This window comes from Sapajus apella, unplaced genomic scaffold (genome assembly GCF_009761245.1).
Source record: "Sapajus apella isolate SASKATOON/1434 unplaced genomic scaffold, GSC_monkey_1.0 scaffold10, whole genome shotgun sequence".
Lineage (NCBI taxonomy): Eukaryota > Metazoa > Chordata > Mammalia > Primates > Cebidae > Sapajus > Sapajus apella.
Genome location: NW_022436950.1, coordinates 20,650,782 through 20,678,282, shown reverse-complemented (window position 1 = coordinate 20,678,282; position 27,501 = coordinate 20,650,782). Strand labels below are relative to the sequence as shown.

The 27,501-nt window shown below is 57.3% G+C and overlaps 2 protein-coding genes and 1 long non-coding RNA gene across 4 annotated transcripts; 1 reads left to right on the top strand and 2 right to left on the bottom strand.

Annotated features, from left to right (window-relative positions):
• Positions 1 to 333: 333 nt before the first annotated feature.
• On the top strand, positions 334 to 1,780 carry LOC116551513. Its single transcript, XR_004268980.1, has 2 exons — positions 334 to 1,445; positions 1,528 to 1,780. It is a non-coding gene; the product is annotated as an uncharacterized LOC116551513 (long non-coding RNA).
• Positions 1,781 to 5,158: 3,378 nt separating this feature from the next.
• FEV (FEV transcription factor, ETS family member) lies at positions 5,159 to 9,692 on the bottom strand. The gene is made up of 3 exons (XM_032278171.1): positions 9,042 to 9,692; positions 8,237 to 8,311; positions 5,159 to 6,310 (listed from the first exon to the last, which is right to left on the bottom strand). The coding sequence occupies exons 1-3, from the start codon at positions 9,091 to 9,093 to the stop codon at positions 5,724 to 5,726; spliced, it is 714 nt and encodes a 237-aa protein (XP_032134062.1). The 5' UTR covers positions 9,094 to 9,692; the 3' UTR covers positions 5,159 to 5,723.
• A 4,879-nt stretch (positions 9,693 to 14,571) lies between these two features.
• Positions 14,572 to 18,176, bottom strand: CRYBA2 (crystallin beta A2). Of its 2 annotated transcripts, none has more exons than XM_032278170.1 (5): positions 18,077 to 18,176; positions 17,732 to 17,896; positions 16,486 to 16,627; positions 15,234 to 15,376; positions 14,572 to 14,781 (listed from the first exon to the last, which is right to left on the bottom strand). In XM_032278170.1, the coding sequence occupies exons 2-5, from the start codon at positions 17,890 to 17,892 to the stop codon at positions 14,634 to 14,636; spliced, it is 594 nt and encodes a 197-aa protein (XP_032134061.1). In that variant the 5' UTR covers positions 17,893 to 17,896; positions 18,077 to 18,176; the 3' UTR covers positions 14,572 to 14,633. The 2 variants fall into 2 exon arrangements, with proteins under 2 accessions (XP_032134061.1, XP_032134060.1); XM_032278169.1 differs by having other exon boundaries at positions 14,572 to 14,765.
• Between the last annotated feature and the right edge of the window lie 9,325 nt (positions 18,177 to 27,501).

Genomic DNA, 27,501 nt, shown 5'->3' with positions numbered 1-27,501 from the left:
AGAGGTAACCATCTCCATCTGGCAAGGTTGTGGCCAGGTCAAAGGAAACACCACCTGTAAAGCATTAGCATAGGGCAAGTCCTGGCAGAGTCATGTTCAGTGAGTGGCAAGGCATACTTTTATCATCAGCAGATCCACTTGACGTGGATTATAAGTAGCTCAAGGAACAAGTTGAAGTGCATTTTGGTGCATTTCAAAGACACATTAAAGGAAAGGTGAAGCCCAGAAGAACAGAAGGCTCTGAGAGAAGTGCATCACAGTGGCCCATTGCGATGCCTGTCTATGGTCACATGCACTGGTGTATGAGAGTGCTCTGTGAGCCTCAGTGCCTTCAGCGGCATCATTGCACTGTGACTGTGCACGTCCCAAACAGTATGAACACAAATGTCCTCAAGCTGCATGTTAGCAGGGCTTCTAAGTCCATCTGCAAGTGATAGCGAGTGGAGCTCAGTCGCACCGAGCACATGTTCCTGGAGAAGATATGGGTCTGTGTCATCCTGCATGGGAATGATCCTAAAACCAAAGTGATCAACGACTGCTCAGGACTGTGGAAAGGTCACTTGGAACCGTGGGAAAAAGTCTGGCAGAGGAATAAGAAGACACAGGTCTTGGAACCAGGCCTGGGACTTCAACCAAGTCATTTAACATCTGGAGCCTTGGTTTATTTATCCTCCTAGCAGATAAAGCAACACCTGCCCTGTCTGCTTAACCTTGGAGAGGTCAGTACAACAATGGCTGTGAAAGCGTTTTGTAAACTGTACTGCAAGCACATGACGGGGGGTGGGGAGTGAGCCATCCTTTCACTGGCAACTTGAATAAGGGGATAGAGAAAAGGCTCAGAACTTCAGAAAAGGCAAGAGGGACTTGACCCTGGACTGGGAGAGGAAAGCAATGGTGGGATCCATACCTTGAAGGGCCAAGGACGAAGGGGTTAAGGGTCCATGAGGACAGGCTGGGATCATCAGGAAGCTGAGTGAGGTAAGAGTGTGGGTGCTTCAAGGACTGGGTGGACTATAGTCCTATCAAGGCCACAGTAACCCAGGCCTTGGAGATATCACAGAGGGAGGGGCTCCCAGAGCTGAGATAATCTGCAGAAGAGGATTCCACTGACTGCATTCTGAGGCTGGGTTCAACCTTATACACCACCTTGGATAGACGTTTTCCAGCTCTTCTTTTTTTGGAACAGAGAGAACCTAGGTGACCCTTAAAGTTCCACAGAGTAGAGTTTGCAAATCTCTGGTTCAGCCTCGTTATTTTAATGAGATGAGAATGGAATCCCAGAAAAGAGATGTGATTATCTGAAGGTCACACAGCAAGTTAGTTGCCAAGCTGCAACTGGAACTCAGAATTTCTGGTCCCCGGTTCTGTATCTTAGCCTCCCAAACTGGCTATGTGGACAGAAAAGAACAGAGGCATGGGTGAACTTGAAGGATGTGATTTCATAGGTAAGAAGGTCCCTTAATCTAGCGATGGATTGTCAGCTGCCCAACAACGGCTAAAATCCCTCCTTTAGTGACTCCTTCACAGGATTCTAAGAGTCTCAAGGTTAGAGAAGTCACCTAGTCCACCTCTCCTCTCTGCTTCCCACAAAAGGGCCTGCTGAACATTCTGGTGACAGAGAACTCATCCAACATGTTCTATAGCAGAGGCTCTTCATTAGATCAAGGTGACATCTGTTTTACTGGAGCTTCCAACCACATGTCCCATTACTGCCCTTAGTCACATGCATCCAGATCCTCTTTCTCAGGACAACGTTTTGAGTAAATGAGGACAGCTCCCATTCCCCTTCCCCCAGTTGAAATTCCAGATACATCTCACATTGTTGTTGGCTTTCCACTGTTTTTCCTCTTCACTTCCTGGGTCATCTACACTGTGTGTCCTCCATTTGGTCTCCTCCTGAAAGTAACACTGTGCACAATGTTCCTGGGGGCAGACTTATTAAAGCAAGTGGATCACTTCCTTCATCTTAGGTGTCATACTCCATCAGTGCGTCCTTGGATCACAATGATCTTTCTGCACTTCACCCTACGGACTCCCATTTAATGTTACATTGGCTAAGACATTACTCATTTGCACACAGGCTCTGCTGAGCCCTACCTTTGCCAAGACTCTGACTTCCTGTTGTTTTATTTAAAGACATAAGAGCAGGGCCTCACAGTCCTTCCTGAGGAATTTTACTTTGTGGCCAGGCGTGGTGGCTCACACCTGTAATCCTAGAACTTTGGGAGGCCAAAGGCAGGTGGATGACTTGATGTCAGGAGCTTGAGACCAGGCTGGCCAACATGATGAAACCCCATCTCTACTAAAAATACAAAAATTAGCTGGGTGTGGTGGCAAGAACCTATAATCCCAGCTACTTGGGAGGTTGAGGCAGGAGAATCACTTGAGCCTGGGAGGCAGAGGTTGCAGTGATCTGAGATTGTGCCACTGCACTCCAGCCTGGGTGACGGAGTGAGACTCCCTCTCAAAAAACAAACAAACAAACAAAAAAACACAAATTTTACTTTGTTACATTCAGTCCACGATTTTTAGCAGCCCAGATCTTTTTGGATCCTGGCTGTATCTCCTTGGTATGTTTCTTCTTCCCCCCAGCTTCCTGACCCCTGCAAATAGGGCTGTAAAGGAACTCTCTGCAGAAAGTCACAGAGGACCCCACTAGGCCAGACTGACTCACCTGCTTGAGAATGCACCAGCCCACTCTCCTACCCCAGGAAGTGTGTAGGGCATAATGATGTGGAACATACTTAATCTCTATTCAGTTATGAAAGCAGGATATTATCAAATTTTAAAAGGCGTTCGCCAGGCACCGTGGCACATGCCTGTAATCCCAGGCACTTTGGGAGGCTGAAGTGGGTGGATTGCTTGAGCGTAGGAGTTCAAGACCAGCCTTGGCAACATGACAAAACCCTGTCTCTACAAAACACACAAAAATTAGCTGGGCATGGTGGCACATGCCTGCAGTCTCAGTTTCTCAGGAAGTTGAGGTGGAAGGATCACTTGTGCCCGGGAGGTGGAGGTTGCAGTAAACTGACATCTCACCAGCCTGGGAGCCTGGGAAACAGAGTGAGACCCTATCTCAAAAATAAATAAAAGTCATTGAGAAAAGAAAGGGAGGATTTTGACAAAGAATTATCAATAGTAACAGTGGTGTCTGTGTAACAGGACTGTAGGTTTGGGTCTTTCTTTTCCTTCATGTTTCTTTACATGCTTCATCCAACTAATGTTTCATGGAGGAGGTCTTAGGTGTACGCTTCCAAAATTTCTATGCTGAGTGTGTGTTCTTTGGAAAACTAGAAAAAATAAAGTGAAAAATAAAATGAAAGTGAATAAAGGCTTTTTTCCTAGCTAAATTCTTTGGGAAGCGGCATCAGGCCCACCCCACACTCCCGACTGTCCCGCCTCGTGCCTGCATTGCCCCTTTCTGTGCCCAAGAAGAGGTGTGCCCGTGGGAAAGAACAGCCAGGACGGCGGGGGCGGAAAGGGGAGCCAGGGACTTGCCTTGAGGCACAGCTGCCTTGAGGTTGGGGTTGTCCCTTTAGGCACCTCCCCCAGGGTTGTTTTCCTCTAAGCCAAGGCGTTTAAGGTAGTTTTCCTGCCAAAAGGTTTTGGAAAATGTGCGAATAGAATTTAAGGGGCCAGGCAGGTGCAGTAGCTCACGCCGGTAATTCTAGCACTTTGGGAGGCCGAGGTGAGTGAATTGCCTGAGCACCGGAGTTTGAGATCAGCCTGGGCAACACAGTGAAACCCCGTCTCTACTAAAATACAAAAAATTAGCCTGGCTTGGCAGCGCGCACCTGGAATCCCAGCTACTCGGGAGGCTGAAGCAGTAGAATTGATTGAACCCTGGGGGCAGATGTTGCAGTGAGTCGAGATTGCACCTCTGTACTCCAGCCTGGGCGACAGAACAAGACTCGGTCTCAAGACAAAAAAATAATAATAATTTAAGGGCTGTGGCCCGGGTAGGTGGGCTCAGTATTCAGAAGGGCCTCTAGGTGGTGAGGAAAGAGGCCCAGTCAGAATAATCCACCAGACCCACTTCCAGGGCTTCCAGAGGTCGGACCTGGGAGGCAGGGTTCCCTTTTTCACCCTCCTCTCTGAAGGCCAAAGGAGGCTCGGAAACGACTGGGTCCCGCCGTGCTCAGTCTGGCCAGGCACCTGAGTTTACACAGCGGGGCGCACAAAATCCATCCCGGTTTAGGTACAACGCCCTCCCCGGCGTACCCTCCTCCGACCAGCAGAGGGCGCGCACCGCCCGCGAGAAGGAGGTGCAGCCGTGAGTGCCTGCGGGGAGGCTGCGAGCCCCTAGCGCTGGAGCGGGGAGGGAGAGAGACCCCTTCTTCTGCAAAGGAGGAAGCCGAGCCAGAAGAAAGTCGGCGGCAGATGCTGGGGGAGGGGGCGGTTTGTGCGGGACGGGGAGACAAAGTCGAAGTGAGAGCAGGATGAGGAGGGGAGGGTGGCTGGGGAAGGGGATGAAATAAAGTGGCTGAGGGAACGATGAGGTAGGGTGAAGCTGAGCCTGGAGGGGTGAAGGTTGGGATGAGGTGGGGGCGGATGCAATGAGTGAGATGGGGAAGAGGTGTTGTGGGTGACTGTTGGGTTGAGGTGGGGTGAGGGGCGGGCGGAAGGATGGGTGAGATGGAGGGGATGGGGTACGAGTGCCTATTGGGAAAAGGTAAAGTGAGGGGCTAGTGGGAGGTGGGTGAGATGGGGAGGGTGGGATGAGGTGTCTGTTGGGATAGGGTACGGTGAGGGGTGGGTGGAAAGATGGGTGAGATGGGGAGGTGGAAGGTGTTGGAGTGGAGTGTCTGTTGGGATGGTGGGGTGAGGGGAAGATGGAAGGGTGACTGAAATGGGGAGGGTGGGGTGCGGTGTCTGCTGGGATGGAAGTAGGGGTAGGGTGGGGTGCCCGGCAATTGAAAGATAGAGTGAGGTGAGCTGAGGCCGCCTGGCAGGGTGGGTGTGAGGCAAGGCAGCTCCCTCAGGCTGAACCCACCCTCCAGGCCTCTCATTCCCGGCAGGCGGCGCCCAAGCCTGAGCCACCCTCCTTCTCGGGATCTCTTTCTTGGCAGGTCTCTGCTCTGGCCCCAGATGAGCCTCTCCCTGCTTTTCCCTATCCACGGGTTCTGGTGCAGCAAAGAACAGAGAGAGGAGGCAGCGGGGCGCTCAGGAGCTTTAATGGGGCTGAAAGGGTCGGAAACACACTGGGCCCTCCTGTGAGAGTGGGGACAGGAGGAAGGGGACCATGTGTCCTGGGGATGGTGGCTCTCACCAAACCTGCTCAAGTCCCAGGAGTGAGGACCGTGACAGGCCTCCACGTGCTGGGGTGGGACCAGTTCAGTAGGGGAGAGCAAAAGTGGGAAAATATTTGGCACTGGATAAAAAGAAATGATATTGAATGGGGCTTCTAAGAGCCAGGCGGAAATGCACTGGAGTGGTGGGGAGAACGAACCCGATCCGGGACCTGGAGACCGAAAAGAAAAAAAAGTCAAGCAGGGCACACATGGCCCTCCTCAGGGGATTGTGGGGTGGGACAGGGGCAAATCTAGTGCCAGAGGAGGATTGAGGGGGCTCTGTCTGGTCCCCGGTGCTGGGTGCGGCAGGTGGAGTAAACTCTGGGTTAGAGGACGGTTGGCGGAGGCTCCGGGGCCCCTCCTCGGGATGCGGATGGGATCGGGCGAGACTCTAGGCGTGCGGGCGAGGCCGCAGTCACCGGATCGCCCCGTCTAGTGGTAATGGCCCCCTAAGTGCGAGGCTGCAGCCACGGCCCCGAAGGGCCCGGGCGGGGGCTGCAAGCTGGGGCTGGGGTAGAGCGCGGCGGTGGCGGCAGCGGTGGCGGCTGGGCCCGGGCCCGGCCAGTAGGAGAAGCCAGCGGGCGCGACTCCGGCCGAGGCAGCCATGAGGTTGAGTTTGGAGAGGCCGGGGAAGGGCAGTGGGGCGAGGCCGGCGGGTAGCTTGTAGAGTGCCCCGTCCTGGGCGGCGGCGGCAGCGGCAGCGGCTGCAGCGGCGGCGTGGGCGTGCGCGGGCGGCGGCTGGCAGGCCTGTGCCAGGCCCTGGAAGTCGAAGCGGTAGGCGTAGCGCTTGCCGTGCACCTTGCTCATGATGTTCTTGTCGTAGTAGTAGCGCAGGGCGCGGCTCAGCTTGTCGTAGTTCATGTTGGGCTTACTCTTGCGCTCGCCCCATCGCCGCGCCACCTCGTCCGGGTCCGTGAGCTTGAACTCGCCGTGGCCGCCCTCCCACGCGATACAGCCGGCGTTCGCGCGGTCAGCCAGCAGCTCCAGCAGAAACTGCCACAGCTGGATCTGTCCGCTGCCTGTGGGGAGGGGGGCGGTCAGCCAGAGGCCGGAGCGGGGAGGTGGAACTGGGGGAGAGTGCAGGCGGGAAACCGACCCACCCGGGGAGGAACCTGCCCTGGGGAAAAAAAGGGCACGTCCAGCTGTGAGCTGCTAGCGGGAGTAGCCGACCCGGGAGGCGCTGATCCGCAGAGTGGTCTTTAGCCTTTAACGCGGTTTTGCACAATGGAAATGCGGCTTCCACCGAAGAGCACTTAGATTTTCTGATGCAAGGTTTTGTGGAACTTCGGGGGAGAAGGGGAAACATCGCCTCCCCTAGGTGGAAGCAGCCAGGGCACCAAGGCACTCTGCTTTCCAAAGCGAGGAAGATCAGATAACCGCCGCCACTCACCATCTCAGCCGGGCGCCCTTATTCATGGAAAAGCCCGCACAACTGTGCAGGGCCACCTTGGGCAGGTGGTTGTACTGCCACATCCCAGCTGGACCACCTCCAGAGATGGGAAGGGACAGGCGTGCAGCAGGACGACCCCAACCACTGCTGGACAAGATCCAGCCAGGCCCTGGTCCCCAAAGACATAGCTGGACAGGGTACTCCCAAGGTGGAGTGGTGGCTGGCTTCCTTGCGACACCGCATCGGACAGGAGTAGGAATAGTGGCCCTCTATACATGACAGGAGGGACAAGCTCTCATAGGCTCCCTGTCCTAGCCACCCTCAGGTGCGCAGTCTCTGCGCCGGTCCTGAGAGTTTGGCCTCTTTTTTCGCAACAGGCGGGATTCCCTGCCCAGTATGATGCCATAGTTCTTGGGGGCCTGATGAACAGCTCTGGGGAGGGGAACCGGACCCAGCAGCTGTTACGTTGGGCTACCGACCTCCTCCTGTCTTTGTGCATCTCCCTCCTTGCTGGAGGCAGCAAGGGGGTTTTTCCAGGATATGCGAGTGGTGAGAGAGTGGGGTCCCAGAATTCCTGCTCCTCTGTCTTGGAGCCTCAAGTAGACAGGCAGAGAAAAATCCTGATACAATCCCCCCCACTCCCTTTTAGAATAAAACGGATTTTCCTCGAAGTGGTCTGTTTACTGCCTCAAATAGAATCTAGTGAACCCCTCTTCCTTTTTCAGCCACTGGCTTAGAAACCAGACGCTGCCCTCCCCCAAAATTTAAATCCCAATCCTTTCAAGCCAGCCCAGCAAAGAGCCTCCTGGCTCCTGGACCCCAACGTTAAGTTTTAAGGTCAGAAGCAAGGGAAGGTTTTGGTACAAAGGTACACCTGGCACCAACAGCGGAGCAACCTCAGCTGCTTGGATGCGTGTTCCTGTTGGGCATCATTTCCTTCTGGGTAAAACAGTTGCCAACCTCGTTTGTGGTTCCTGTCTCTTGTTGAGATCTAGGGTAACGACTGGGATGGGAACTGGGGGAGACACTGCCGTCGAAAGGGTAATTTAGCGACTACCAGTGGAGCGTTGGTGGTGAACCTGGAAATCCATTGCTATCATCTGGCAGACTTGGCTGGCAGAGATCAGCCAGTGTGGGTCAGCGCGGGAGGGTGAGGCAGGCGGCAGTGGCCAGGGTCTAGTGATTGGGAAGCCCACCGTGTTTGGGGAGTAATTCCCCCAGTTTCATTGCCAGCTGGTGCTGTGGCCTTGAACTCCTACTACCAGCAGGGAAAAAACGCTAAGTGTCCCAGCCGCAGCCCCAAAGCCTGGAAAATCGTACACAACAGCAAAAGGGCCTGGACTGGGATCCTCTCCATCTGCCTTGCCCTGCAAGTCTTTTCCTGGTGCTCAGAAGATGCAGGAGCCAAAAACCATGTGAATGTCTTCCCAAGGCCTCCCCACAACCAGGCCAGGACTCCCAGAACCCTGGGTACACACTACTCCCACCTTCTGTCTGCCTGTGCCCTGACCCCAACTGCCCGCGTCTCCGCAGCCCAGAGGGCCAGCAAGCTCACCTTTCTGAACCGCGGGGCTCAGCGGCCCCCAGCTCGGGTTCTTCCCTTCCTTGAAGAGACCGTCTCCGACGGTATCTGCAGCAGCAGAATAAAAGAATCAGGCGAACCCCGGGCGGAAGTTGTGGGCTTGAAAAAAGGGCCCCGGGCCAAGGCTCAAGGGGGGTGCCGTGGTTCCCAGGCGCGAGGCTGGGGGCCCGGGCCACCCGGCTCCTCCTCCCGGAGCCTGGTCCAGGCGCGCCGCGCGGAGCCCCTCCGTAGAGCCCAAGTCAGGAAACGCGTCCAGGAAAAAGGAAATCCGCTTTCCGAAGGGGCCGGTTGGAGCCTTATAAAGCCGAGCGGGGAACTGCTCCAGCCGAGCCGGAGCGCGGGGAGTCCATCCGAGAGAAGAGGAGGGCACCTGGAGGGCCGGGCCCGAACGCTCGTAGCAGGAAGGTGAGGAGCCATGAGGGCGCAGGGGCGTCGCCCGCGGGCCACAACCTCCCGGTACGGCTCGGCCACAGAGTCCTCCACCATGCCAGAGACCTCTGCTTCCCCTCTTAGGCTCTTGCAGGTCCCTGAGTCCCGGCTGTCGGCCCCCAGGCTCCCATTCTGCTCATTTCGACTCCTCTAGACCCTGCACTGAAACCCCAGAGCTCCACTTGCCTTTAGGTCCCCCCAGTGCCCTAAATTACAATCGGCCCTCCCTGCAACCCGAATCTCCGGACACCTCCCCTTCTCCTGGACCCCAGCACTCTCTTCCCGAGCCTGAGCCTAGACTTCCCGCCCCAGGTTCCGGTGCCACTAGCCCCCGGCTGCTCCCTGGTACCTGGCAGGTACATGTTGATCAGCAGGGGCTGGGAGGCGCCGCTCTGTCTCATCGCAGCCGGGGACTGGGCGGTGGGAGATGGGGGGGACGGGGAAGGGGGGCGAGGCAGGCTTTGCGCTCCGGGGCACCGATCCCCTCCCGAAGCGACCGCGGGTGACAAGGAGGAGAAGACAGCGCCGGGTCCGGCAAGGCCTGGCGGGAGGGGGCAGCCCGGGCGTGGCGGGGGGGGCAACGGGGGGGACAACTGGGGGAGGTCCTGGAGCAACACTCCCAGCTACGGGACCGCTTGGAACCCTCCGGCCTCCGCGCGGCCAGGGGCCGCAATTTCCGTTTTAATTAAAGCGCGGCCGCCTCGGCCCCCAGGACCCCGCCCCCGCCCCTCTTATCGTCCCATCGCAATAAAGTCTCCAACGCGCCGCGCCACAGCCAAGCGCACCCGGCAGCCCCCCCGCGCCCCGCAGCTGGGGAGACGCGCGGGGGATGGGCCCCGGCCAACCGCTCTGATGGGGGCCGGGAGCGCGTGTCTTTCCGCCTCCCTGACTCTCTGCAAACAGTGATGGGGGTGGTGTACCCGGCCACACCTCGGACCCTAGCGGCCATAGCCCCCTCCCCAATGCCCTTCTTCCAGTCGACTCCCGCTCCTCTCGCCGCTCACTCTCCTCCCCCTACTTCTATCCCCACCCGGGTTCCCGTCTCCAGGCTGCGTTATCTGCATCTTCACTTTTAAATTTCCGCTTCCCTCCCTCTCGCCTGTCGCTGAGCTCCCGGCCCTGCAGCCGCTGCTCCCTTTATCTCTGCCCCCACCCCCGCTCCCTCCTCCTCTTCTCCCACTCTCTGCTCTTCCCTAGAGACCCGAACCCCTTCCCTGTCTCCCTCTTACTTTGGCACCTTTCTTGCCTTTGTGGGGCCCCCAAGCCTCAGGCTTGGTACTGGGCCATCTCTCTTGGCACCTTATGCTGGGCAGCCCCCTCCTTGGTCCTCCCCGCCCCCTTTCTAGGTCTCTCTTTCCCCTCTATTCTAGGCTGCTTTTCTCTCCCACTCCCATCTCCCCTCAAGCCGTCTCTCCATCTTATCCCTCTCCCTCCCTTCCTTTTCTTTTTCATCCAGTCCCCACAAATTAGTAGTGGCCTGGACTGCTGAAGGCCTCTATAGATGTTGAGAGTCTGTCTTGGCTTCTCCGGATGAGTTCCTGAGCCCCCTGCTACTTCCCTGTACAATCGTTTCTCTCTCATCCTTCCCCATCCCCTGTCCTCCCAGTCGGCCACCCACTCTCACCACAACTCCCATTCTGGGCACCCCAGAACCAGGCTGGAGAGGTGGAGGGATTAAGGCAGAGCTGCATTGCGCAAGGCTGAAATCCACTCCAAGAAAGGGATTCCTATTTCCAACTCATTCAAAGATGTTGATGTGGCTCCCATGTGGCCTAGAGTCTCTCTGGGTACCTATGGGTCATCCTGGCTCCGGAGAGGCAGGCTAAGTAGGGATGCTGGCTGCAGATGAGGCTCCAGCCCAGAAGCCCACCTTCTGAGCCTTGCAATATGGAATGGCTACTGTCAAAACTGGGATTCTCAAAGTCCTTCTCTCTCACTACTTGAGCCCAGTGGTGAAGGAGGCCTGGGAATGGCCAGGATTCCTACTAAGTACCTGGTCATGGGGTGCCTGATTGAGGATGTATGGAAAGATGCCTGGGGTTCTGCAGGCCCCTGTCCACTCTCATTTGCCATAACTGGAGTGTTCATCTTCGCTGGAGTGTTCATCTCTGCTGGTGGAGGGTGCAAAGGAGCCAGGGAGAAGTGTGGGAGGCAGTGTGGAGGGAAAATGAGGGATTCTAGGACCTCAGAGGATCCTAGTGGGACAAAAAAAAAAAAAAAAGCCTTCAGGACGTGGACCTGGAATCTGGTAGGAGCAAAGACTAGAAGTTAGAATGTTTCCTGTGGACCAAACTTAGGGCTCCAAAGAAGGGGAGGGCCTTGAAGGTGGGGTCAAGATCCCAATCCTTCTCCTTCTCATTCCTCTTACTGCTTCCCCCACCCACTGTGGACAGAAAACAAGGAGCAGGAGGTAAGCACAGAAAATGGCAGGGGGCAGGAAGTAAGAGCTGGGGGAGCTGGGAGGCATCAGAATTCGCCCACTTAATGCTCTCAGTGGGAAGCTGAGGTGTAAGGAAGAGGCTCCTAGAGAGGAGGTCCCGAATATCCCAGCTCTGAACTGGGCAAGGATCAACAGTACAGGCTTTATGCCCCAGCCTTACCAAGAAGCCAGTTGCTGAAGGGGTGGGGCACCAGGAAAAGTGTGCATGGGGGGAAGTCCCCTCTACCCCCCTGGTACCCATCTTGATCTCCATCCCCTCCTGCTGCAAGTGCAGCCAGGAAAGCCAACAGCAGCGTGCTGGGCAGTTTCCCCTTCATCCCCTTTCCACCCTGCTGGGAGTTGGTCCCAAGTGGTTCTGCAGGTGGTCAGCCTGCTCAGAACGAACAAAGGACTGGAAGGTGAAAGCATTAGAGTTTACACTGTCCTCTGTGACCCCCACTCCTTAGCTGCAGACTGATATAGGGAGCAGAACATGAGCCCTGGGTCCAGAAAAACCTAGAAGGTCCAGCGTGGCAAAAGCTGCAGCAGATATGAGCTCCCCTGACTTCTGCATTGCACAGATGTGGAAACAGAGACCCAGAGACCTGTGCCAGGTTCAGAGTCACACTTTTCATTCCTGAAGCCATCTTGCTGATTCTTCCCAGCAACCACAGGTCCCCCATAAGGAGGTCAGCTCAGTCAAGGGCAGATTCCAGATCTCCCTTTGCTCATTGCCTGCTCCCCAAAGCAATCAGTGGGGAAATGGGCTGCTGGGCACTGGAGCCAGTTTGTTTGGTTCTAGGTTCAACTCCTAACTCCCCCATTTCCTGGTTTTGTGCCTTTGGGGGAACATAACCTCTGTACTATACTTGGGTCTCCTCATTTGTAAAATGGGTATGGACTGGGCATGGTGGCTCACGCCTATAATCTCAGCACTTTGGGAGGCTGAGGTGGGCAGATCAAGACCACCTGAGGTCAGCAATTCAAGACCAGCCTGGCCAACATGGTGAAACCCCATTTGTACAAAAATACAAAAATTAGCCGGGCATGATGTTGGGTGCCTGTAATCCCAGCTACTTGGGAGGCTGAGGCAGGAGAATTGCTTGAACCCAGGAGGTGGAGGTTGCAATGAGCCAGTATCGTGACATTGTGCTCCAGCCTGGGCAACAGAGTGAGGCTCCATCTCAAAATAAAAATAAAATAAAATAAAATAAAATGGGTATGATAGTACCTGCCAAGCAGAATGATGAGTTTTATATGAGATAACGCATGTGAAGTGCTTAGAACAGATTCTATACATGCACCCATTGTAAATATAGCTATTCCACAGGGGGATGGGGAGGTGCCCGTGACCAGGAATCCCAGATTCTTCTGGGGCCCACAGAAGTTTGGGTCTATGCTGGGGCCTGAGGCTTTTGGCCACAGCTCAATTCAGCCTCCACCTAACAGCCTGGATTTAGGGCCAGGAGCCCTGTGTTCAAATCCTGGCTTTGTCACCAATTAATTGGGTTATATCATCAAAACTACTCCTTGGACCCCCAGTTTGGTAAAAATAGATGAAATTGGAGAGTATTAGGAGGATTGAATGCAACAAGGACCATGGACTCTGGGGCCCATTCAAGTGTAAGGCAAAATTTGTATCTCACCCACAGCTCTCTCCCTTGGTCCTCCAACCCAACCCTACGATCCATAGGTGGAGGACGTAGGGGAAGGAGGCCCCTACACTGACTACCCCAATACTTTTCCATAACACCATAAGCATTTGCAGGGGTTTCTCATGGAATCCTCCCAACAGCCCCTGTGAGACAGGCAGGACAGGGGTCAATAGCGCCAGCTTACAAGGTGAGGGAATTGGGTCCCAGGAGTTCTGACTTATGGTGCACAGCTCTTCCCAAAGGATCAGGCTGACTTTGCACAGCTGAGCCTCTGGGGACTTCAGGCCCAAGTCTGACTGCCCCCTGGCATTGACCTGCCCTGCCTGGCCTGGGGCAATAATCAGAGCCACCCTTCCCCACTGATAGGTCCACTGGGGACTTGAAAACACAAGAATCTGGCTGGGCGTGGTGGCTCACACCTGTAATCCCAGCACTTTACGAGGCCAAGGCTGGGGGATCACAAGGTCAGGTGTTTGAGACCAGTCTGGCCAACATAGTGAAATCCCATCTCTACTAAAAACACAAAAAAATTACCCAGGTGTGGTGGTGTGTGCCTGTAATCCCAGCTACTTGGGAGGATGAGGCAAGAGAATCACTTGAACCTGGGAAGCGGAGGTTATAGTGAACCGAGATCATGCCATTGCAATCCAGCCTGGGCAACAGTGCGAGACTCTGTTGAAAGAAAGAAAGAAAAAAGAAAGAAAGAGAGAGAGAGAGAGAGAAGGAGGGAGGGAGGGAGGGAGGGAGGGAGGGAGGGAGGAAGGAAGGAAGGAAGGAAGGAAGGAAGGAAGGAAGGAAGGAAGGAAGGAAGGAAGGAAGGGAGGAAGAAACACAAGAATCCCCACAGGATAGGATGAGGTGAGTCCCAAGAATCTTGAGAGGTTCTGCCTGTGTGGGGGTCGGGGGAGGGGCATCACTAACTGTACCAAAGAGGGAACTGGTAGAAAACTCACACTAGTGCCAGGGGCTCTAATGGCTGCGGCCATACTCAGCCCTGCCATGCCTGTGGTTGCCTGCCAGTTGCCCCCAACCCAGGCTTACTGTGTCAGCCACTGAGGGGTGGCTTCTACAGCTCACCAGTCCTCTGAAGGGTAGGGAGGGAACGGAAGACTGAAGAGGGGGTGGTGTGAAGCGCTGAGAGGGGGGATATGAAGAGGCTTTGTAAATGCTGGAGTTCAATGCCACTGCAAGGGACTGTCATTGTTCAAAGGGTCTGGGGGCTGGGCTCAGAGGGTGGAAGTCTCCCTTTTGAAGGCACTGGGAGGCAGTGGGATTTCCCACTACCGCCCCTCCTACGGATGGAGGAAAGGGGACAAATGCAGGAGGCTCAGGCTTCCCTGGCTGGGCAGTGAGCTGGGTGAAGGTAAAGGCTGAAAATGCTCTGGGGTTACAGAGGAAGCCCAGGCCTTCCGCGTATGGTAAGGAAGTTCTGCCCTGCATCTTGGTGCCTGGGCCAGGGGTGTGTAGAAGCTGCAATCCAGCTATGAGCCCTGATGTGGGGGTGTGCCCGCCCTACCTGCAGGATGGCAGAGGTGCCATCTGAGCTAGCAGAACCCCTGGCTCATACATAGTGGTGGACCTTACCAAGGAGAGGTTTGGGACTGGTGACATTTAACAGAATTGCTAAGATTCTTACCAGCCCTTTGCTGTCAGCCCCACCAGAGCCTACCCACACACAACCTCAGCCAGCTGATGCTCAGTAGCCAAGGTCCTGGAGCCTGTGGGGGGAGGTCAGCTTGGCAGGGAGGGACCCTCAGAAAGATGAGGATGGAGATCACAAAGCAAGACACCAAGGAGGCCAGAGGGGCAGGAAGATTCAGGAACCTTTATTGAGGGTCCTCAGGGAAGGTGTCTGGGGCCGAGGAGCCTAGTGCTGGACTCTCCGGATGGACTGCAGCTGCCCGGTGTGGGCCTGTGTGCCGAACTCACTGTAGGTATGGAACTCGCCGCTGTGCTGGTCCCGCTCCAACACATACTGGTAGCCTCGGTAGCCTGGGTACTGGTAGGCCACCCACCTAGGCCAGTGAGGGCACAGGGGTAGGGAGTAAGCTCTGCCTCTACCCCCACCCTGTGTTTTCCACTAGCAGCCCCTCTTTTGTAGCTCCCGACCCCCAGCTCCAAAATCACTGCTTCAACTTTCCCCACATGGCTCTCTCCCTCCCCCACCCAATGCTCCCAGTCTTCCTATCACCTGTCTCATCCTGTTTCCCAAACCCACCCTCCATTGCTTCCATCCCCTCATGTTCTCCAACCTTTCCTCTGTCCCCATATTGTCCTCTGCCCCCATTCTCCTAGGACCTCCTCCTTTCCTCCCTCCCAGTCCGACTCCATCATCTCACTTCCCCTCGCCTCCAAGTCCCCAGTATCTCTCTTAGTGCCCTCCCCACACCACTTTCCTCCACCCTCTCCCTCAGTCCCCATTGCTGCCCTGCTCTTCTGTCTTCCCGGTTCTAGTTCCAGGACTCACGCTCCGGAGCTGACTTTGAGGGAACCCACATCCTTGCTGGCCCAGCCCATGGAGGGCAGGGATGGGTAGTCATCACTGAGGTCAAACTTGCAGCCCTGGAAGTTGTCCCCCTCAAACAGTGTCACACGGCTGTCATTGTGGTTCTGAGGCCCAGGAAGGTTGGGACAGAAAGGTCAGGGCTTCTAAAGGGTGGTCAATGGATACATCCTCAGCCTCGCTTCCCACCCCTCACTGCTCCCACGAAAGCTGTGCAGCTGTCTAGGACCTACAGGCACTCCCAGACTCACCCCATCAGCTCCCTGGCAGTCTGGGAAACGGATCACTCAGAGGCTCCCTCGAACCTGGCCCCTCCCACGGCTTTGGGCTAAGGAGGTGATTGGGGGAATGGGGTTCCAGAGACCCTTTCAGGTAGGGACTAGCGAGCATCTTGTGACATGGACCTGTTTTGCAGGAGCAAAATCAGAGGTCCTTAGAGAAATCTGGCCTATTCACCAAGATAGTTCCCTGAGGGACTCACTGATTGACTACCCAATACCCTGCCCAGCCCCTCAGCACAGCCTCTCACAGATTAGCGCCCAGCTAAGGGGTAGTGGATAGCAGAATCAGAATAGACATGTCAGGGCATCAATACCGATTGCATCTTGGCCCCAGGGCCTTCCCACTGCAGGGCTCTTCAGCCTCTTGCAACAGAGGAGCTGCGCCACCCTGGGCTGTGTCCTCTGCTTTCCAGCCCTCATTCCTACCAGTACCCAGGTCAGCACAAATGGAAAGTAAGATCCTCTCTTCCGGTGTAGTTGATTCATTGCCAATATCCTCACACACACAATAACACACACAAACACACTGAGACTGACTCTTTTCAGTGACCCTGGGCAAGCCACTTTGTCCCGTTGAGCCCCATTTCCACACCTGTGTATGGGGCTAATAGCAGCCATCCTGACCTCACAGGGCTGTGTGAGGACAGAGTCGGTCCCTCACATGTGTGGTCGATTGGATGTGAGGGAGCCCTGGACGCTCAGGACTGGGATGGCCTTGGCGCTGTCCGTGGTGATGATTTCTGGACTCCTGGCCTACGTCCACAATCCCAACTTTCTTGGAGACACCCTTCTGATTCTGAGAAATAACGCTATTACCACCCACCTTGGAGTTTGCTTACACACGCCCATGCAGGGTTTGGATGGCCTTTCTGGGACCCATGGTGAGGCCAGGGCATAGAGTTAGGAGGCAGAGGAGGAGAGGTGGCTGTGCTCACCGCGCAGAGTACTGGCCGGAAGGACAGCAGCTGGTTGCTGCTGTGGCTGCTGCTGCCACTCCAGGCGCTCCAGCGAGGATAGTCTCCTTTCTCTAGAATGAACTGCTGTCCCTGGAAGTCGGGGTACTCAAAGGCCACCCAACTGGAAAACAAGAGCTGGGAGGTATCTGCCCCAGGTGCACCCCCTCTGCCTCCCCCTTGCTTGGCATGATTGACAAGACTGAGAGGCACAGTATTTTTCTCCAGTCCCAGTCCTTTCCCCTGACATGCCCATCGCATGGCAGTCCAGCCCCTGTTGGGGCTAAACACCCCAAACCTGCTGCTATCGGGGGTTTGAGGAGCCCAGGCTTCCTGCTCAAGGACCCCAGGTTGGGAAAGAATTTTCCTGGTTATAAAGATCACCCCACCACCAAGTGCTTCTACCTCACGGGTTTAGGCCTTTGCATAGGGAAGCACTGGAGGACCCTTCTGAGTATTAAAGCAGGAACTGGGAGATGGGGGATGGAGGGTGAGGGACAGGGGGTGTGGGGGATGGCAGAAGACGGGGGAGGGTGGGAAAAACCGGGCTCTTGGAGACCAGGGTGGGGCCAGGGAAGGGGATTGGGTTTCTTTTGTTAAGCCAAGGACAGAGTCTTCTAATTTTGCACAGAGAAAAACTTTGGGAATGATGTACATACACTAGGAACCCCTTCACTGTGGGGCCCCATGGGGACCCTTAAAGGGTCGCTTCTGGCTTGCTTTTTTTTTTTTTTTTTTTTTTTGAGACAGTCTCCCTCTGCCGTCCAGGCTGGAGTGCAGTGGCACTATCTGGGCTCACTGTTTCCTCCACCTCCTGGGTTCAAGCGATTCTGCTGCCTCAGCCTCCTGAGTAGCTGGGATTACAGGCCTGCACCACCACGCCCGGCTAATTTTGGTATTTTTAGTAGAGGTAGGGTTTCACCATGTTGGTCAGGCTGGTCTCGAACTCCTGACCTTAGGTGATCCACCTGCCTCGGCCTCCCAAAGTGCTGGGATTACAGGCGTGAGCCACCGCGCCCGGCCTCGCCTGCCTCTTTAACTCGCACAAAAATACACGCTTTCCCATCATTTGTCTTGCAATGGGTGGGGAGTTTCGGGAGGCTATGGGGTTTCCGGTGTTGGCAGGTCTCTCCAGGGCTCACAGGACAGGGGGCTGAGGTTCAGAGCCTGGGCCGGTGGAGCCCAGCGCCCCTCAACCGAGCCCAGCCGCGGCCAGGTGATCACTCACACGCCGTTTTCCACTTTGACCGAGCGCACCCTGCGCAGGCCTCCGCGTTCACAGATGTTCGCACAGTCGCTCAGCAGCCGAAAGCGACGGCCCTGGAAGTCCTCCTCGTCCCAGAGCGTGAGGCCGGCGGGCGCCGGACCCGGCGCGGGGGTGCTGCTCATGCCGCTGCGGACAGGAAGAGTGGAACCAGGCGCTCAGCGTCTCAAGAGCCCCATTCCGAAACACAGCCTGTCCAACCTGGGTTGGACTGGGGGCAGGACCCAGCCTGGCTCTGGACCCGGCTGCCAGGGCCTCGCTCTCTTCCCGCGCTCCCAGCCCGTCCCCGCCCCAGTAGCAGGCATTCACCGGGTGGGTGAGCTCGGCACACGAGGGAAATGGACAGGCTACTAGGCTGCGCGCGGCCGGGCGGGCCAGGCTTTATACTCTGGCCTTGTCCCCTACCCGTACCCTTTCCCTCCGGGGTGGGGCCGCTGAGTCAGCAGGCAGGCGGCGGTCGGCTCTGGTCTCCGCTGGGGAGCCGAGGCCTCGCCTGCAGCCGCCGCTGTGGCCCCAGCCCATAGGGAGGACAACAGAAAGTGCTGAGGCGCGCACCCCGCGCCCGCCGCAGCCCAGGCTGACTCCGCGCTTTCTTTCTTTCTAGCCTGAGCCAGGCCGGGCGCGCCAGGCCTCAGGACAGGACGCGCCCTCCCTGGCCCGGTCCTCGGAACGAAGGGATCTGGCCTCCGGGGGCCTCAGGCTAACACCGCGCTGCTGACTCTCGGAGGGGAAGTTCTTCCCCGGGTCTATCTACAGCCTTCCTCGGCCCTAGTCCCGGCCTCTCTTTTGGGCGACGCTAGGGCGGAATTAGAGAAAGCTCTGCGCAAAGGACTCGCTTCACATGCTCAGTCCTCTTTTTCCTGGAGGATCGGTGCATCGCAGCCCCTTTCCTCCCAAGCGTGCGTTCCCAGATCCTGGGCCGCTCCCCTGGGGCCCGGGACGGAGAGGAGGCGGCGGCTAGGACACACCACGCCGCGGCTCCGGCTCCGGGCGCTGGAAACCACCTCCCGAGGGCCCCGCGGTTTACTCAGGGTTTAGGCTTAATGGCCACCCAGGGAGTGGCTCGCCGCGGGAGGTAGGAGGAATGTTGGGCCTTAGCTCTGCCCAACTCGTGCCGCTGCGGGTCTCCCACAAAGATCCAGGCCTTCGGGGCTCCAGGCCCGACGTCTGCCCGAGAGTTAACCGCTGAGGTTGAAGCGCTTAGTTCAGGCCGACCTCTCTCCCCAGGCTTTCGGGTGCGTGAACTCCATTAACTCTAACACAGACCTGTGAGGAAGGTGCCGTTATTGTCCTGCATTTCCCAGCTGAGGAAGTGGAGGCCCCGAGGGCTTTGGAACGTAGTGCAGCGTCACAGCTAAGAAATCTCCCAGGGCTGGGGACAGGACAGCGGCTCACGCCTGTGATCCCAGCACTTTGGGAGGATCTCTTGAACCCAGGAGTTTGAGACCAGCCCGGGCGACAAGGCAAAACCCCGTCTCCACAAAAGCAAACAAACAAATTAGCCGGGCGTGGTGGCATGTCCCTGTAGTCCCAGCTACTTGAGAGGCTGAGAAGGGAAAATTGCTTGAGCCCAGGAGGTGGAGGTTGCAGTTTGCCGAAATCAAGCCACTGCACTCCAGACTGGGCGACAGAGTGAGCTGGGGAAAGGCAGAGGGGGATGGGGGACGGGGCAGGAGGGTGGTCGAGGGAGAGGAGGAAGAGGAAAGTGTTGGGACCCCTAAGAGGTAGCTACAGGTAGGAAATTTCCTCACCACTTGCAGTGGAATTTTCTAGCCACAACAGCTGTTAATGAGACACAAAGACTTCTTGCAAAATCGTGAGTTTTCCTTAATGGTGGTGGGTGTGGGTGGGGATATTCCAGCAGAGGTGAGAGGGCAAGTGAGAAAGGAGCTAATATGTTGCTGCTCCCATGAGCCTTGTGCTCCGTTTACGGGTCCTCACAACAGTCCAGTGAATTAGGTTTGCATGTACAGATGTGGAAATGGAGGCTCAAAGAGGTCTAAGGCCTTGTCCAAACTCACACAGCGAGCCAGCTTCAGAACAAAAATCGACCTCGGACCTTTGGAAGCCACAGTCAGTGCTCTGCCGCTGTCCATCCAAGCTCCTGTGCCAAAAGTGCTCATAGGCCAGCTGCGGCCACCCTAGCTCCCAGAAGCCTTGCCTCACCAGCCTGCCTTCTAAGCCTTCTTCCCAGTGCTCCATGCTCAGCCCATCTCAGAACCTTTGCATTTGTGCTGCCGCCACCTGGAGTGTCTTGGTACAAGATCCTGGCATGGCTGGCTCCTGTGTCACCTCCTCGGTGATGCTGTTCCAGGCACTCTTCCATCCATCACATCAGCCCTTTTTTTCTTTCTAGCATTGATCACTCTGTAAAGTTATCTTTTTCATCTTGTGTTTATGGGTGCACCAGCCTCTCCCTTACTAGAGTGTAAGCTCCAATGAAAGGGGCAGGGACTGTGTCTTGTTCTCAGTTGTTATCCTCGAACCTAGCACAGTGCTGGGTGCATAGTAGGCACTCAATAAAACTTCTTGAACGAGTGAGTGAACAAGGCGGTCAGGTGTGGGCCAAATGTCCACGGGAAAAGGGGCGTAGAGGAAATTCTCCAATGGAAGCTGGGAGTGGGGGCTCGGCCTCCCACTTCTGAAGTTCTGGGTTGCTGAGAGCAGGCACTGGGGACAAACAGAGGCTCCCTTAGGCCTTTCCTTTCTCTGGTGAGGAGTTACTGTTGGAGCTCGCAGTGTGTATGAAGATGGGTGCCAAGAGTACAGGGCCCTAGAACTGGGCATGGAGGTAGAGTCCAAGTGAGGGGGATATGGGTCAGAGATGGGACAGCCTCAGGCGGGTTTGATTGGGGGTGAGGTCAGAACCATGTCCTGATTCCTACCCTTTGGGGGATTTGAACAAACACAAATAAGGTGTAATTTCCCCCAATATAAATTACAGAGTGGGGTGGGGCACAAGCCAGTTCTGGACCCTTGGTGTTCCAGTCTTTGTCGTCAGTGTCACCAGCCGAGGGAGGGGTGATGGGGGAAGAATCAAGATTTCGCCTTCCCTCCTTCCCCCATCTCTATCCGACAATTCTGGATTCTGCCACCAGAGGGCGCGGGCAGGCCGCGCTGGCCCGAAAGCTGGCGCCGAGGGCGGGGTGGAAGGGGAGGTCGAGGTCGGGAGGGAGGCCGCGCGTGCGGGTGGCTAGTGCGTCAGGCTGTGCGTCTGCGCTGTCCCTGACGCGGGCGCCAAGTGTTGGTCAGAAGGTGTGGGGGTGTCTGTCGGAGACTGGACACTGCACCGAGCGGGGCTGGGGTCTGGGTGTGCTCCCGAGGGTCGCGTGTGTTGGACGGCGGCATTCCGCAGGAAGGGTGTATGTGCGCGCGCTCCTTTTCCGGGGTTAGGGGAGGAGGAAAAGCGGGGAGGCCGTCCAGCCGAGATCCAGGTTAGAATTAGGAGTCCCGCCTGGAGTTGGGGAGGGGACCCCTTGTGTGAGAAGTGCCCCTGCTCCTCCTCCAGTGCGAAGCTCTGGCCTTCGCGACATCCAGCCTCTCCCCTTCTCTACCTCGTCCCTACTGGTGAAAATAGTACGGAGGTCCCACCTCCCACCCATGGGCTTTTAGTTCTAGCAATTGCCACCATCTCTCTCAGAAATGGGCATACCCAGCACCACCACCAGTAGTCACTGGCCCAGAGACCTCTAAACATCTCAAGGGTCCCCAATCCCCTCAGGCCCCTCCTGACTTTGGGCCTCACGGTCACCGCCAAAGAGAAGAACCACTGAGGGGAAGGGGCTTCCGGGCAGCCTTGCCTGCTGTTCCAGCGGAGGACTCTGGGATCGCTACCCGCCTTGGGTTCCACGGACCCACTGCGGGTCTCCTTCTCCACCAGGCTGGTCCAGCTCTGCCTCTCTCCCCAGCTGTGGTGTCCCCACCCCTAGCAGCTGTTCCTGTTTGTTTTCCCAGATCAGTTGCGCCCAGAGCTTCCTGAAGGATGGGTGCCCAGGTGGCTTTGTTTGCCAGCTCAGCAGTCACCCCTACCTCCTCCACATCCACAGCCTGGCCTTGGGGCATGGAGCGGGGAGTTAGGTAGACAAAAATCAGCAACCCCAGTCAACACCTCAAAGAGCCCTCAAAATCTCATAGAGATCTGAGCACTCTCGGGGACCCCCACCCTGACCACATTCAGTTCTCCATCTCACAGCAGGACCTTTACGTTCTACAGGGAAATCCTCAGGACTTCACCCCACCCCCAATCACCATCCCCTGCCCTCTGATTTCACTGAAACGAAACTTCCATCCCATACAGACCCATAAGATCCCACAGAGAATCCCTCGAGCCTGAGTCCCCTCCATGAGGCCCTCAGATCCCACCCAGACCCCCAGCCCATGTGGTGACATGTAGGTCCTGCAAGGAAGCCCTCAAACCAGCACCTAAGCTCCCACCCAGATCTCCGTCCTAGGCAGAGGCCCCGAGAATCCCAAAGAAGTGGCACCTGTCTCACCTAGCGCCCCACCCCAGGAATAGCCTGTACTGCTCAGCACTGCTGGGCAGCAGAGAGGAGCTGGTGGCCAATGTCCTCTCCTTGAGCTGGTTGCCTCCCAGCTCTCGTCCCTCATTTTACTGGGAAATCATCCAAGGGTCCTGGGTACTGAAGATGCAAATTCAGGGAAGGGTGTCCTCCTCCACCCTGCCACCCTCACCAGCCCCTCCCTTCCACCCCTGCTTCTCTGGCCCTGGCCCCCACCCCAGTCTGGAGCCCAGAACCGGCAAATGAGCACCTTCCCTGAGGCTGTTCAGGACTGGTCTCCTGGGAGACAGAGATAACGGGTACAGAGACCAGCCCAGTCCGGCCCTGTTGGGATCCCCACCCACACAGACCCATTGTTCTCTCCCACTAGAAACAGACCCCCTCTCCTCCGCCCCTCAGTGGGGTTGGAGAACTGGCTACCATCCAGGGAGATGGCAGGCAGCTTTCACAGTCACTCACACACCCGGACACAAAGCCACAGGGCTGGCACAGGGTGATAGGGAGAGGGCACACACAGACACATGTTCAGTCAGGTGGAGACAGAGTCATTCCAGGCACAGAGGTGTGCTCCCACAAGCTTCAAATGCGAATAGTCTCATTCTGGGATCTGATAGAAACCTCAATGTCAGATTCACGTATGGGCAGACGCTTGTTCACTCATTTCTCAAAGATTTAATACAATGTACTATGCGCCACGGACTGTGCTGGGTGCTGGACTCACACACGAATATGCCTCCTCGATGTCACGTGCACACACCCACTCTATGGTCACCCAGGGAGGCATCAGCTCAGCTACCCACCCAGGGTCACAGAGACACTGAAGGGTGAGGAGAGTGGGTTAAGAGGCTGTTGTGATGATTTAAATGCATGTAAAACAGATCTGGCCTGCAATGTACACCCAATAAATGTCTGCGCTGCTGCTGCTGTGGTTGTGGTTATATAACTGGCTCTGAGACACGCGCTTCCCACCACCCCTGGGCTGAGCCTGGTCGGGGGAGTGATCAGGCCGTAAGCATGGTTCTGGGAGCTGTACCCCTCTTCTTATCCTCATCCTGCAGAGGCCAGCCTAGTGCTCAGGACAGAGCGCCTTCCTGCCTTACCCTATTTAAACCACTCCTCAGCTCACGACCTCAGTTTGGGAAGCTTGAGAGGGTCAGAGGGGAGTGTGCCAATTTCCTTTGTTCTTGCTTAGGCCTCTGCTCTCTAGGAAAAAATGCTTGGAAATGGAGCCGACGACCTGGCTTCTAGTGTCAGTGCTTGTCGGGGTGCCATTTTCCTCAGTCCCCTCTTGAGGCTTCCATTTTTTTACCTGTAAACTAAACTGGCTGTGGGTCCTAGAGGAGGCCTCCCAGCCTTGATTCCTGTGATCCTTTGATGCCTCTGGAAGGTTCCTTCCCCTCCCTCTCCAGCCCCTGCCTGCCCCACCCAACCACCCACCTGGCCTAGCCAGAATGAGGGGGCGAGTTGCCACTGTCTCCATGGGGACTAATCTCCAAGAAGGTCAGCGAGGCTCTGGTACTGCCTTGGCCGGATGGGGATTAGCACCTGGGTATGAGCCTCTCCCCACCCCACCCCACCACCCAGTGCCTCCGCTCCCAGGTCTCCCCACTCTCACACAGACCCTGGGGGGCCTCCAAGCTCAGAAATTCCAAGGCTAGGCCAGAATCAGTGGGGCGGGTGAGGGCAGGGTAGCTGCCATAGCTGTTGGCTTGTCGGGTTGTGGCCAAGAGGGAAATGGAGAGACGGTGTCAGATCTATGTCCCTCACTGCTCACAGCCTCCAGGGTCCAGCCATGGCCTTGGCCGTGCCCCTGCCTCAGGTTCTGTCCTTTAATGGGAGGAGATGGTCTTCCAAGATAGGGGTATCATGCTTCCCCACCTCCAAACCTGGCAGCCATCTAGAAGCCGCCTCTTTATGCTCTGCTGGGGCTAATTCCTGCCCCAGTTTGGGGTGGGATGGGCTGTTTCGAAGCTCTCCGTTTTCTCCATACACACTGTACCTGTCCCCTCTGGTCCCCCGAGCTGTAACCCTTGTCTCCACATGCCCCCATCTCAGCGTATATCTCTCGTTATCTCAAATTGTCTCTGTGTCTCTCTCTGTTCCGTTTCCCTGCTTTCTCTCTGGTCATCTCTGCCTCTGGTCTCGATCTCACAGTCTGGGATCTGCCGCCTCTGGGGCCCCTGGGATCTCCTCTGTGTTCTCACACGCTTCTGTCCTTCTGCCTCTGTTGCTGGCCTCTTTCTCCTCCTTCTCCATTTCTCTTCTGCTGTTTCTCAGCTGCTGCACTCCAACTGCTCAGTCCCTTTTCCACTTCTCCCACTACCTGGTCCCTCCCCCACCCAGGGTGCTGACAGGGACGACAGGAAGCAGGCTCCAGCTTTGAGCAGGAGGGGGGAGGGGGCCTGCCTCGAACACCAGCTGCTTAGTGCCCCCCTTCCCTTGCAGCCCTGCACCTGCAAGCCTGCCAGGCACCAGGAGACTCCACCCCTAGCCCGGCAGCGGAGGAAAGACCTGGATGAGAGGCCAGATCCCTGGTAATGGCCAGCAAATTTGGTCTTAGGGATGGATGGGGGGCTAGGGGCCTAGGGAAATTAGATCCTGAGGTGAAGGGGCAGTAACTCTCAGGACACATCCCAGACCACTGGGTGGCCACCTCCTTCTCTCCACCCTCCCCTCAGGGCCTCGTGTGTGTGTGTGTGTGTGTGTGTGTGTGTGTGTGTGTGTCTGTGTCTGTTTGGGAAGGGGTCATTCCAGGCAGATTCCTCTTTGTTGTGCAGCCCCAGGATCTGGAATCCTGTCCCCAGCCATGGTTGGGGAGGGAAGAGGAAGCCCTTAAAGACACAGGGAAGATGTGCCAGGACCATGCCAGGCCCTGACAGGCCAATCTTTCAGTGACAGGCAAAGAGCAAAGGGCTGGCCCAGAGAGGGCTGCACACATCCTTCCCCCCGCCCCTTCGGCTGCTCCGTGCAGCCCTCCTGCAGCCCACCCTCTCCCCAGATCTGCCTGGGATCTGTCCAACAATATCTTGCCCCGTCCCTGCTCCTCTCTCTGTGCCATGGTCTCAGGCTCAGCAGATCCTTTGGGGCCTCTGGGTAGTTGGGTAAGGTAGGGGCACTAGAGCAGGTGGTGGTGGAGGGGACAAGCCGGCACCTCTAGGAACAAGCAGTTTGGAGGGACTTCTGACCCTGGTTCCCATCTCCCAGGGCTGCCTCTGCCTGAGCTGAGGGCTACCTACCTACCCCGCCCCAGCTGATGGAAACCAGGATGTGGAATTCTGAGTTTGAGGAAGGTGGTGACTGGCGGTGCCTGGGGCCCTATCGGGCAAGGGTCCCGTGCTTGTCCTTCTCAGTCATTCTGAGTGACTCAGACAAGGTTAGACAGAAAGAGGGACCAGGGGGGTGTCAGGGAGTGACATCTCAGGATGTCAGCAGCACCGGAGAGATCCAACAAGTAAGTGGATTTGAGGCTCCATGGTGGCCCTCAGCTTCCCCCGCCCAGATTTTCCACACCTCAGCCTCGGCTCCTACCCCATGAGGGCGTCCATCTTCCCGGCATGACCAGGAGCCCAGGAACCAGGACAGGAGGTGGGGGAGGTCCTAACCCCTGCTGGAGGCCAGAGCAGCCCTTCACTGTGCAAACGGGAAAACCAAGAGGCCGGGAAATGACTTGCCCAAGGCCACAGAAGTCGCGGGGAGAGAGGTGGACTAGAATCCGGGTTTCCACCTCCAGAAGGACTTCGGTTCTGGGTCAAGGCCTCCTTCGCCACCCGCTGGAACCGGCTCAGCCCGTATCACGACGCGGAATCTAGCCGGGCAGCCCAGAAGCTGCGGGCAGGGCAAGGCAGGGCGGGTGGGACCGGATGGGAGCCGGATCTCCACTGGAGCGGCGCACTGCCTCTCCTCTCCCACCCGTATGGTGGCGGTGGCGGTGGCGGTGGCGGTGGCGGCGGGAGGTGCCTGCGTGGCGATCAGGCCGGGCCCCCGGGCTGGTGCTGAGAGGCCGCCCCTGCCTCACGCGAGCCGAACGAACAAAACGCTCAGGTCCGGTTTGTGCGAGGGGCTCGTCGCGGGGCGGGAGCGGAGGGCCCGGGGCCTGGCGGTCGCCCTCGGTGATCTCCTGGTCCTGGTCTTCCGCGAGCGCAGTGCAGCACAGCGCCCGCTAGCCTCCGCCCTCACCTGAGCGCATCTGCGGCTGCTGACACGTCGGCGGCCGCGGCGGCCACCGCAGGTGCGCACCTGGCCCGCCCCTCCCTTCCCAGCCACCCTCCGCTAGGCTTTCCTGGCCCCTCTGCCCGGCCCAGCCTAGCTTGGCTTTGTCCGCAGCCCACGCCTTGGAGCTTGTCCGGGAGCCCGGGCTCAGAGTACTCTTATACTGCCTGTTCAGTCCCCGCCCCCAGACACACACTCACACCTGTCCGGGCGCCCGTTTGCTCGGGGCAAATATTGACTCATGGAGGCGGAGCGCCCCCTCCCTCCCCCGCCAGGGCTCTGAGGCCGGAGCTTCTCCGAGGCCTTGGTGGCGGGGGTGGAGGGGAGGGTGCTGGGGACCTGGGCGCCTCTGGAACAACACCAGATGTCACTTTTCCACCCACCTGCCTCTGGGAGGGAGGAGCGGAGAAGCAGAGGACAGAAGTTCCCTGGCGGGCGGGGGTTAGGAGGAACCGAGAGGTGGGTATCCCCTGGTCTAAGGACTGACTCACAGTGGGCGTCGCTTAGCAGGGTCTGTGGCCCGAGATCTGGCGGTGACCTCGACCCGCCCCAGCGTCTAGTTTCTGGCCCTCCGCGGCGTGCCTCAGTTCTCCTTCCTCCCCAGCCTCGTGGGCACCCGGAGCCGGAAAAATGCTAAGGGGCTGGCCCTGGGAGTGCTGAGTCCCGGGGCAGACGCGGCGCGTAAAGTTGAGGGGTGGCCGCCCGGCCCCGTGGTCACCTGCTTCGCTGGCCAGGCCTGGCGCTCAGTTACTGTGCGCTAAACTAAGCTGGGGCAGAGGCCAGCCAGGCCCCGCCCGGAGCGCCCTCCACTGGCCAGACTCGGTCCAGCGGCCGGCAGAGAGCGGCGAGGTCTCAGGCCAGCTGCAGTGTGGACGGAGAGGTGCATCCTCCCGGGCCCTAAGTCCCCGCCGCGCCGCTGCAGTCAGCCCGGACTGCTCTGGCCATCCTTCCCTCTCAGAGCGCGCGCCTTTCCCCCTCGTCGGGGAAATAAAGTCAAGGCAGATA